This window comes from Tasmannia lanceolata, unplaced genomic scaffold (genome assembly GCF_043159265.1).
Source record: "Tasmannia lanceolata isolate RefF3 unplaced genomic scaffold, GAP_Taslan_0.1 ptg000013l, whole genome shotgun sequence".
NCBI lineage: Eukaryota > Viridiplantae > Streptophyta > Magnoliopsida > Canellales > Winteraceae > Tasmannia > Tasmannia lanceolata.
The window spans coordinates 42,470,991-42,483,125 of record NW_027518690.1 but is presented as its reverse complement, the minus strand read 5'-3'; the positions used below and the strand labels follow the sequence as shown (position 1 = coordinate 42,483,125).

General features: G+C 40.8%; 1 protein-coding gene across 1 annotated transcript in view; it reads right to left on the bottom strand.

Annotated features, from left to right (window-relative positions):
- LOC143891272 (uncharacterized) overlaps positions 1-12,135 on the bottom strand; it is a 36,783-nt gene that overhangs the window by 21,031 nt on the left and 3,617 nt on the right. Inside the window, exons 2-4 of the mRNA XM_077395889.1 lie at positions 11,502-11,581; positions 10,420-10,652; positions 9,831-10,191 (exon numbers count right to left, since the gene is read on the bottom strand). Of these exons, the coding sequence (XP_077252004.1) occupies positions 9,831-10,191; positions 10,420-10,652; positions 11,502-11,581 (674 nt within the window). The remainder of the gene's footprint in view (positions 1-9,830; positions 10,192-10,419; positions 10,653-11,501; positions 11,582-12,135) is intronic.

Sequence of the window (12,135 nt, the reverse complement as noted above, 5' to 3'; positions counted from 1 at the left end):
GATGGCATACCAACTGCGAGTCGGCTCCACAACAAATGTGGGATTTTGTATATTTATTTTATTATGAATTATTAATTAAAATATGTAGGATTTCCTTGAAATTAGAATTTTAGGAGAACTTTCACTTAGATTGAATCCAGACAAATTAAGAAATCAAGATACACATTTAGGATTCATATTGAAATTAGATATTATGATGCATGTCACCTAGTTCGCACATTAACAGAGAGTTAAATGAGCCATTTAAAATAAATTTAAAAGAGTTAACTTTTGGAATCGAAGACCGATTATCGGGCAGGAATGGTGCATGTGGTGGATAACTCCCCATACCTTCCATTCTCGTAACCAGGTAGCGAGTCTAGATTTCTGGTTAGTTGTGGGTCCTAGATCCCACATCTAGGTGGCGACTCTGTCAGTCTCTTTTGTGTGGAATTCGGATTGCCTTAGTAATCCCAAGTTCACATAAAAGATGGATTAAAATCAATAATTAAAATGCACACGCCAATCGCGTGGGTACGAGAGACTGTGGACCCCGATCCTGAGGACGGGTGCCGAGGGACGCGAGATCCCTCCTGCGATCCTCTAAGATCTCCACAACGTGAAGGAGAGCTCTACCAGGGAACTCTCGAAACGGATGCCACCCTCATAGCATAGCACGAGTGGCGATATAAAAAGAAAGAGATATGTCTCGATCCGGAGCCAAGGCTCGAAACCAAGACATACCTAAAATAAACTCAGAGTCGCCATCCATGGACAAGCCATGGAACCAAAACAAATGCTCTGTTTGCAATGGATAACCAGAGATACAAAAGGTCCGTGCCTGGTTACGAATGGGGAAGGGGTTAGGCGCCCCCAATTCGCCCAAGTGCAAGCACCTGGTCTCTTATGCCATTTTTAGTAACTCCAAAGAAGTTTGAATAAAAATCATGTGAAATGGGAACAATCCTCAGGACTCGTCTACCTAAGCATGCATTTCCTGAGGATAAAAATAATAAACACATATAAAATAAAATAAAAGATGTGCCACCTAAGCATAGCTAGGTTATGAGTGACAAGCCTAATGGGTGTCTAAGTTCTGATGTGCAAACACATGCAAGCTATAGCTAAAGGTATGAGATCAGTACAAGAAAGTAAGAAAACACATCAAAACATACAATAATTAAACAAAATCCTAAGACTCTAAATTATTAGCCCGAGTCCTCGGATGGTCTGGTATTCATCCAAAGAAGCCTACGTATCCTCGCCTCCACGAGAATCAAGGCAACGTAGTTCTTCGCGCCTATTCTAAGCTAGGATGCCTAAGATACCTAGACCTCTATCCTAGATTCGATCTAAAAGACCGGACTAGTTATTAAAGTTTCTTGTACGATTATTTAGATTCCAGTGAATTGTGGATTTTAGGACACCCTATATGCCCTAACTAAATGCAGATTAGCCCTAAGCTAATGCAGATGGTTCCTACAACCTATGTGTAACTAGGCTGTATTTCCTAAGGAAAACAAAGGGTGGATTAGCGTATCCTATTCTAGTCATCACTCGGCGATGTGGATCACCGACTGACCGGACGGAGGCGCTCCTATAACTCTATGATAGACCCCTAACTCTAAAACAAGCACACAGCAAACAAACAATCAAACAACCTATCAAAAGAAAAACCCTAACTCTAAAACTCTCTATCTAGGAGAAACTCCTAACTCTAGAGGAAGATCTTTTGAAAACAAGATTTTGAAGGTTTTTGAAGAAGGTTTAAAACATTTATTTACAAAAAAGTTTGGCTGGACTTGAGATAAGAATCTCAAGCTGCACTACGTACCTCGTGGAAGAGGATCAAGCCAACGTAGTTCGAAGCGAACTCTCAAACTACGCTTCTAAAAGAAACACTCACACTTCAGATTTTTTTTAAGGTTTTTTATATTTTCAAATGTTTTTGATATTTTTAAAGTTTTCAAATATTTTTGAGTTTTAAATTTCTAATGTTTTTGGATTTTAAAGCTTTTCCAATGCTTAGGACCTTCAAATGTTTTTGATGTTTTTTAAATTTCTAATATTTTTGAGTTTTCAAATTTCTAATGTTTTTTGGATTTTAAAGCTTTTCCAATGCTCTGAATCTTTAAATGTTTTCAATCTTAAAGGGAACACGCAAGAACAACCATAAACTAGGGCAAAGCCCTAAATCCAAAAGGAAAAACCCCGAACAAGCAACTAACGCCTCAAAGAGACGAACCACAACAAGAAAGATAGCGTCCCAAGAAGAGAGAAAACGATCCAAGATCCCAAGCGAGCAAAGCTCTAATAAGACTGAGTTAGCCTCTAATCAAAGCGAAGTAATCAACAACCCTAAAGGAGAGACTCCGAACTAACAACACTAAAGAGGGGGAACAAATGAGTCAAAGACTCTCTAATAACACTACCAAGAAAAAAGACTCGCTCTAAAAGAGGAGGCCACTCTAACATGAGGCTAGGTAAGCCTCCTAAAGGGGAAACTCTCACAGGAGACAAGGCTTGTCTCCGAGACACAAATGACGTAAAAAGGAATAAGAGACCCTGTGCATATTTGGCAAAGGTAAAACACCCAACCGGGCCGGACAGCTACCTAGCCCTAGGGTGCAACAAATGTGCGACCCAATACCCATAAGGGTAGGGGTATGAAGCCAAGCCGAGTAGGATGTTCTCCCAAAACCAAACGGCGCACAAAGAGGAGGTTTAGCAAGAGAATGAGACCGGGCGGGTCTAAAAGGAATAAGAGACCTTGTGCATATTTGGCAAAGGTGAAACACCCAGCCGGGCCGGACAGCTACCTAGCCGTAGGGTGCAACAAATGTGCAACCCAATACCCATAAGGGTAGGGGTATGAAGCCAAGCCGAGTAGGGTGTTCTTCCAAAACCAAATGAAGCATAAAGAGTAGAACTAGCGAGAGAATGAGACCGGGCGGGTCTCCCAAACACACACAAAGATGGGCTCCAAGTAACCTTATCATTAGAATTTTACAAGTGAAGCTGTTGCAAACGAACTCGAAATGAGTTGAAACTTCTCCAGCAACAAGATGTGATGAGATGTAACTTACTGGAAGATTTTTACAGATTTTTACATTAAACTCATATTTAATTTGGATTTAACAATTAATTGACCAGATTTCAAAAATAACACACAAACTACTAGAAATAGAAATCTAAATTCCATGAAATTTCTACAGTAGTAAGATATAAGTGAAAATAGCATGATGTGAGATTTCCATGAAATAAGAAAACTATTTACTATCAGTTTCAGATTTTTTAATTTTCAGACCAGATTATGAATTAACACTACAGCTCATATGACATAAGATCCAAATCAATTGAAAATTTTACAGAAGCAAGAAATATAGAATTTAAGACCACTGTAAAAATTTGGAGAATTTTATCTGTGATTTGACGTCAGTAACAATTCTCCCAAAATCTGATAATTTTCAAAGAATGTATAAAATAATATACTAAACAACTTCTGAAAATTCTCAAAAATGCATGGTAGAATGTATCAGCATTAGATTATTTTACCACGAAATTTCATTAATTTTGGAATTCGTTTAGTATATAATTTATTTTTCTTCGTCGAAAAGATATTTTTGAAGAGTTTTTCTATTTTTAAAACACAATTTTCGAGAAAATTACGACTCCGGAAAACGTCCTCCAACCTTATTCTAATGTGATAAACACAAGAAAAATTTAAAATTCCAAAAAATAGATCATCCTGAGATGGCTATTTTTTCGAATTTCGTAATTATTCGGCCCACATTTTAAATAAAATTCTACTCTTCACTCAAATTCTAAAAAACCGTCGATTCAATGCCCGATCCGATCCGACAGTTATTTTACTCTATTCAAGTAGAACATCGTATTAAATTTTGGGACGAAACAGATTTGAAACCCTCATGCAGATCATGATTTTTAGTTCACACATTTGATATTGAATTAAATTTAATTAAATACTAAAAAACCATGCAAAATTCATAAAAAATGCCGAATGATTCGGAAAAAATCCGAGAATGGGGTATCAACCTGTGATAGAGTTCTTGGCCGCATCCAAATGTCGGAAACTCTGAAAATCACGCCGACGGGCAATCCGCTCGCCTTCTTTCTTTCTCCTTTTTTCTTTTTTTTTTTAATTTCTTCCCCATTGTTGAGTGATCGAGAGAGAGATGGTGAATGAGACAGATAGATAGAGGGGGAAAGAGTGAGGGAGTGAGAGAGAGAGAGATAGAGATAGAGTTCGAGTGAGAGAGAAAGAGAGAGAGAGAGAATGTGAAAAATAAAAAAAAACAAACAAACAGAGCACGCAATGCTCTGTTTTTTTTTTTTTTTTTCACGTTCTATTTTTTTTATTATTATTTTTTTTTAAAATGTTGCAAATGGGAAGAGAGATAGAGATAGGGTCTGTGGGTTTCGGTGGAAGAGGCTTGGTGGAGGTACGGCCGGTGGAGATACGGCCGGTGGAGGTGGTGGCTGTTATTTTTGGTTTTTTTTTTTTGAAATGGGTTTTGGGTTTGGGTAGTGGTGATGGTGGTGGTGGTGCCGGCGGCTGTTGATGTGGGTTTGAGAGATGGGTTTAATGGTGGTTGGGTGAAGGCCGGCCGGAGATGGTGGAGGCAGTGGGAGCTAGAAAAGGTGGAAATGGTGGAGGTGGTGGCGGTTTGAAGAAAATGGAGAGGTGGTGGTGGCCGGCCGGTGGTTGGCCGGGAAATGGATTTGGGGGTGGTAGCGGTTTGCAGGTTTTGGGTTGCTGGATTCTAGGTAGAAGGCGGGGATGATGAAGGTTCGGTGGTGATCGGAGGTAGTGGTGGTTAAGGTTAACAGTTGCAGAGAGGGTTTGGGTTTGAGGAGATGGTAGAGGTGCGGTGGTGACCGAAATGGAGCTTGATGGTGGAGGCAGTGGGAGCTGGAAAAGGTGGCCGGAGTTTGTAGTGGTGATGCAGGATTCCGGTTGGAGGTGGATGGTCGGATTCCGGGCCGGAATCCGGTTGGGTTGCCGGAGAAGAAAACTCTCTCGCTCACTGAAATTTTTTTTTTTTTGTTTTTCCTGCTCCTTCTTTCTCCCCCTGATTCTCCTTTCTGCCAGAGAGATCAGCCGCTCCTCTTGAGCAGAGGAGGCTGCTGTTTTTGAGGAGAGCACTTGAGTGGTCCCTGTTTTTGAGGAGAGCCTTGAGCTGCTGTCCCCCCCCCTTGTCCCCCCAAACTTCATCATATTCCCCATTTAATAAGGTGTGAGGGTAGCACTTGAGTGGTCTTGGGCCAAAAGAGAGAGAGGTGGAGAGAGACCCCGGTTGCTCCCTCCTCTTTTTCCTTTTTTTTTTAATATTCTTTGACCACCCCTCTCCTTTTTTCCTTTTTTTTAATATTCCTTTGACCACCATGTGGGAGGGTTTCCCATACGAGAATCATATTTTCCTTTTTATAAGTAAAGAATTTTTCTTCACTATGCGTTTCCATTAGCATGATCTAAACTGTGCATTTGATGGGACCACCCGACAATCTTAACCGCTCAAATATTGGGTTGCGATGAATTGATTGACTGTACCTTAACCTCTTCTATGAGATGGTCCTAGCCATTCAATTGATGGGCCGCAACAAGAATGGGTTGGGCCCACCAACCATTTTCATGGGAAGATCTAACCCGTTCAACCTGTGGGCTAAAATGTAAATCGGTCGCGCTCATTAAATCTATTCCACGGGGTGATCTAAATCATCCAATTTATTGGGGTGCAATCAAAACGATTTGTATTCCTCAAACCCTCTTCGTAAGATGATCTCAACCGATCCAAATGGTGGGTTGATCCGAACCATCCAACTCACGACCTATCAAGTGAGTGACTTGGATCACCATAATGTGGGCCCCATTCCATGCTAGATGAACTTTTTTTTTTTTTTTTTTTTTAAAAAAAAATTTTGATCTTTGAAATCCATAGCGACCTTTATAGATGATTCGAACACTCTTTTAGCTGGGCCCACTTACTCGGTCCAAATTTAATCAAAATGCATCATGCGGCCCCACCAAATGGGTCCACACTCTCTCTGGTTTAGATTCTCGTGAATAACCACTCTCAACACTTAACGGAAAAATGCGAAACATGGCGGAAATGATTGGATGGGATTTCGCCCAAGCATAGTGAACTTGGGTCTGGTCAAAATGGGGTGTCTACAGATGCCCCTCTTTGGCAGAGCGTGCTTGTCACGCGAATGGCAAAGCTGAACAGACAACGCATTTTGATCGACCCGAAAACAAAGCAAGCAATTTTTTGTTTTTTTTTCGGTTTTAAGAACGATATTTGCAAAAGCAAAACAGTAAAATACATGACAACAAAAATCAAAATTTAGAAGCAAATAAGGAGATGGCCTCTCATTGACTCTTAACTCGGCAAACATGACATCTCAATGAGATAGTCTCTCTCTAATACTCATGACTCAACTATCTAAACTATTTAACAAAGATGAAGGAACGATTATAAAAACACAAACACACACACTATTTCTTTTTTATCAGGCTAAGCCAAAGTAAACATAACAATTGCTCAAAGAGCACCAACCAAACAAACAAACAAATCATTCCAATCACTCAAAGAGTTTTCATTTTACCACCGAGTTTTTATCCTGGAATCGACAGCCAGAAAACACCTGACATAACAAAGTTAGAGGTCGAAGGAAGAAACAAAGTCTATAACATAGCAAAGCTAGGAGCAAAGAGATACATCGAGTTTTTATCCTGGAGTCGATAGCCAGAAAACACCTGACATAACAAAGTTAGAGGTCGAAGGAAGAAACAATGGCTATAACTTAGCAAAGCTAGGAGCCAAGGAGATATATCGAGTTTTTATCCTGGAATCGAGAGCCAGATCATTCAAAAAGGGTAAAGAATTGTTTGAGAAGACTCAAAGTTTCAATACCGGATTTCAAAACGGGTAAAGAATGTTTGAGAAGACTCAAACTTTCAATACCGGATTACAAGACGGGTAGAGAATATTTGAGAAGACTCAAATTTTCAATACCGGATTACAAGACGAGTAGAGAATATTTGAGAAGACTCAAATTTTCAATACCGGATTACAAGACGAGTAAAGAATGTTTGAGAAGACTCAAACTTTCAATACCGGATAGGAGGGATGATATCTCAAGCTTTTTATTCTGAAAATGACGGTCAGGTCGCTCCTAACATGACCTCCTAGAGGTCAGAGAGGAGGAAAGATAGTTAAAACATAGCACAGCTGGAATAGATCTGGAAATCATAACCTTTACCACAGGATATAACCCAAAGGCACTTGATAAAATCTCGCGGGCATTGGCCCCTTTAAACAAATAAACCAAAATTCTGCCTATATTTTGAAAAATGCAAAACTCAATGGATTGGATTTTTCTGAAAAAAAAAAAAAAAACTGATCAAGGAGCCCAGCTCGAAAGGGGATGTTCGAGCTTCTCTTATCTTTATTTGACAAGAATAGCCATCTCAACCCTAAAGTTTTGTTCGACGTCTTTTATGACTTGGGAAACCAAGTCATAAAAGATGCCCCTAGTATGATTTTATTTCCATTACAAGATTCGAAAGAGAGCCAAACGCAAGGGTTCAACTAAAGGCTTTCATTTCAAAGAAATGCTTGAGGTTACAAAGCTTTTGCAAATACAAGAAAACGGGTTCTGCTCAAAGCATTCTTCCTTCTGCACTTTCGCGATAACACTCCAAATAAACTGGAAAAGTTGTCCCTTCTGAACTCTGTTCTGTTCGGCTCTGTCCGCAGGAGATGCAACTTCTTGCTTGTAAAGTTTATCACCCCAGCCTCAAGAGAAGTAAAGGCTAAACTTGACCTTAAAGACCTGGCTTTGACCTGACAATGAAAGATTTTTGACACATGATAAACGAGACTTTGACAAATGGCAGACGAAAGCTTTAACAAATGCACAACATAGACTCTAAAAGAGACTGAATCTGCTTCTTAATTTGATAAATGTTTAAGGTGGTAACAGTCTACCGCTCTGAGGATCTTTTGAATACCGCATCTAAAAGTGTTTCATTCATCTTTTCGGTATTTCAGTCATGGTTATTACCTCCTTTGGATTACTTAGTTTTAACCATTTTAACTTGAAGAAGTATCGAAAGAGATTATGCTGGCGCTTATTCAGACTATGAAGTAATGCCAAAAACGGAAGCACAATCGGCTTTCAAAAGCTTGGTCCTTTGCGAAATCACTGCCATACTGAATTGCCCTTTTTAGGGTTTCGATTCAGCGGACCGCACGCCTTAATTTTTGCCTGGACTGTTTGCCCTTGCAGCTTTTCCATCCAGCAGGCTCACCACCCTGATTTTTGCCTAAGCCGCCCTTTCGGGTTTTCAACTTAGCGGGTGAATGGCCCTAACTTTTGCCTAGACCGCCCTTGCGGGTTTTCAGTCTAGCGGGTCCAAGACTTCATCATTTTTCTTTTCTCTCTTTTTTTTTTATTTCTCTACAAACCTGGGCCAATAACACCAGAAGGACTTTTAGGTAGGCTTGGGTTCAAACAAGTTAACATTTGGTAAGTCTTGAGCAATTAGACCGAATCTAGACCATCCAGACTGCCTACGTATCCCCAAAGAAATTGAGAATCAGGTCCCGCGTAGTTCGAGGTTAATATCTTTTATGACGAAAGACATAAAAGATGCCCCTGGTTTAAGTTTGACAAAGAGGTTTTGTTTTTGGCTCAAAGGAGTTTAGCAAAAAGGGTTTTCATTTTTGAAATCTGGGCTACTGGCTTAAAAAGCTCAAGTCGTCCAAAGATGGCCTTCCAGTGTTTTAGGCGTAATATTTCTTTAACTGATCCAGGTTTGTAGGTTCTGTTAATTTTTCTCCATTTTCATCGAGAAGTCTTACGGCTTTTCCCGGCAGGACTTCATCGACAATATAAGGACCAGACCAATTTGGACGAAACTTCCCTCTCGGATCAAATACCAGTGCCCTATAGGACTTCAAGACAAGATCCCCTGGCTTCAAATCTCGGACACGAACCTTCTTATTGAACGCCCTTTCAATCCGCCTTTGATACCCCTGGATATGGTACAGAGCTCGTAACCTCTTTTCATCTATCATCTGCAGTTCTTGATGTCTGGCCTTCGCCCATTCAGATTCTGGCAAGCTTGCCTCTATCATCACTCTTAGAGATGAGATTCTGAGTTCAACAGGCAAAACTGCTTCCATTCCATACACTAAAGAATACGGAGTGACACCTGTAGAAGATCTGATCGACGTCCTGTAAGCCCACAAAGCATAAGGAAGCTTGTTTGACCAGTCTTTATAAGTTTCTGTCATCTTGCTGATGATTACCTTGATGTTCTTATTTGCTGCTTCAACGGCTCCATTCGTCTGCGGCCTATAAGGAGACGACTTGTGATGCTTTATTTTAAACTCTTCACACAAGTGCGCTACTTCCTTCTTGAAGTGAGAACCATTATCTGAGATTAACTCATGAGGTACTCCATATCTGCAAATAATGTTGGCACGGATGAACTTTGCAACTGTATTCGAAGTAATGGAAGCATACGAAGCGGCTTCAATCCATTTCGTAAAGTAATCAATTGCGACCAGAATGTATTCATGCCCGCTCGAAGACTTCGGATGAACCTTCCCAATTATGTCAATTCCCCATACTGAAAACGGCCATGGAGAAGTCATAGAGTGCAACTCCGAATGAGGTACATGAATAAGATTTGCATAGACTTGACACTTATGGCATTTCTTCACAAATGCGAAGCAGTCTGCTTCCATTGTGGGCCAATAGAATCCAAGTCTCAAAATCTTTCTTGACAACATTTTCTCATTCATATGAGGTCCACAAACTCCCTCATGGGTCTGCTCGATAAGCTCAACTGCTTTGTCTTCATCAACACACAAAAGCTGGATTCCGTCAAAGGATCTGCGATATAACTGATCACCACAAATAACAAAATTGGCAGCTAATTTCTGAAGGGTTCTTCGCTCTTTTCCAGAAGCCTCAGGTGGATGCCCTTTACCAGATATGAGATTCCCGATGTCTGTATACCAGGGCTTTCCATCTGGGCACCTGGCCGCTATTTCGATAACGTTCACATGCGCTGGCTCCCATTGCAATCGCACTGTAAGCGGCTGGACCTCCATTGTTGCTGAAATGTCTAACATAGAAGCCAGTGTAGCCAAAGCATCAGCAAAATGATTCTTTGTTCTGTACAAGTGAGTGAACGTAATGCTCCTGAACTTCTGGACCAAAGATTCGAGATATGCATTATACGGGATCAATTTATCTTCCCGAGTCTTCCATTTTCCATTAGTCTGGCAAATGATCAAAATGGAATCTCCAAACACATCAATGTCTTGAATCTGCAAAGCTAAGGCTGCCTCCAGTCCGGCAATACAAGCTTCATACTCGGCCATGTTGTTGGTGCACTCAAACTGCAACTTGATAGATATAGGAATATACTCCTTCTGAGGGGATACGAGTACTGCTCCTATTCCCTGACCCTGGTTATTGACTGCACCATCAAAATACATTGTCCATCTGGTATTTGGAGTATCTTCTTCAACATCCATAATCTCTTCATCGGGAAATTCAACCTTTAGGAATGCATTCTCTTCCACAGGGGAATCAGCTAACTGTTCTGCAATGACCCGCCCTTTAACAGACTTCTGAGTGACATAAGTAATGTCGAACTCAGATAACAATAACAGCCACCTTGCGGTTCTTCCAGTAAGAGCAGGCTTCTCAAACAGATACTTCAACGGATCCATTCGTGAAAGCAGAAGTACTTTACTTGATAACAAGTAATGCCGGAGCCTCTGAGTTGCCCAAACTAATGCTAGACAGGTCTTCTCCAAGATTGTATATTTCACTTCGTATTCTAGCATCTTCTTGCTGATGTAGTATACTGGCCTTTCCTTCTTTGACCCTGAATCTTGCTGAGCAAGCATACAACCCATCGCCGTATCTGTGATGGACAAATACAACAATAATGGCTGACCCAGGATGACTGGGGATAAAACAGGAGGTAAGGATAAACACTGCTTAATCTTTTCAAAAGCCACCTGGCACTCTTCGGTCCATTTCTTCGATGAATTCTTCTTCAGAAGCTTGAAAATAGGCTCACAGGTCATGGTCAGGTGAGCTATAAACCGTCTCAGATACTGAACTTTCCCGAGAAAACCTCGGATCTGCTTTTCGGTCCTCGGCGGTTCCATCTCCTGAATCGCTTTGATTTTCTGAGGATCTACTTCGATTCCCCTTTCACTCACCATGAATCCAAGTAGCTTTCCTGAAGTAACCCCGAATACACACTTGCTGGGGTTTAGACGAAGCTGATACTTTCTGATTCTTTCAAAGAATTTTCTTAAAGCGACAGTATGCTCTGGTCGAGTCTTTCCCTTGACGATCATATCATCTACATAGACCTCGACTTCTTTGTGGATCATATCATGAAGAAGAGTAGTTGCAGCTCTCTGATAAGTAGCACCTGCATTCTTCAACCCAAAAGGCATTACTCTGTAACAGTAAGTTCCCCACTGAGTAGTAAACGCTGTCTTGATCATATCTTCTGGAGCCATCTTAATCTGATTATATCCTGAAAACCCATCCATAAAAGATAACAGAGCATGACCAGCTGTATTGTCCACCAGAAGATCAATGTTCGGAAGCGGAAAATCGTCCTTCGGGCTTGCTTTGTTGAGGTCCCTGAAGTCCACACACATCCTGACCTTTCCGTCCTTTTTGGGCACCGGCACTATATTCGCTAGCCATTCTGGATATTCAACAACTTGAATGAATTTTACTTCCAATAGCTTTTTAACTTCATCATGAACTTTTAACTCCCATTCTGTTTTAAGTTTTCGAAGTTTTTGCTTCTTTGGCTTTGCGCCAGGGATTAGAGGCAATCGATGCTGGACAATGTCTTCGCTCAATCCCGGCATGTCATCATAAGACCAAGCAAAAACCTCCTTGAACTCCTTAAGTAAAGTGATTAATTCCTCACGCTCTTCGGGAGATAAAGTTTTGCCAATTCGTATTTCCCGAATTAAGGTTTCGTCACCAATATTTACGGTTTCAATTTCCTCTTCGAGCGGTCTTGCTCGGCGACTCTCCTCTTGTTGAATCATATGTTTGATTTCAAGGGGAGTT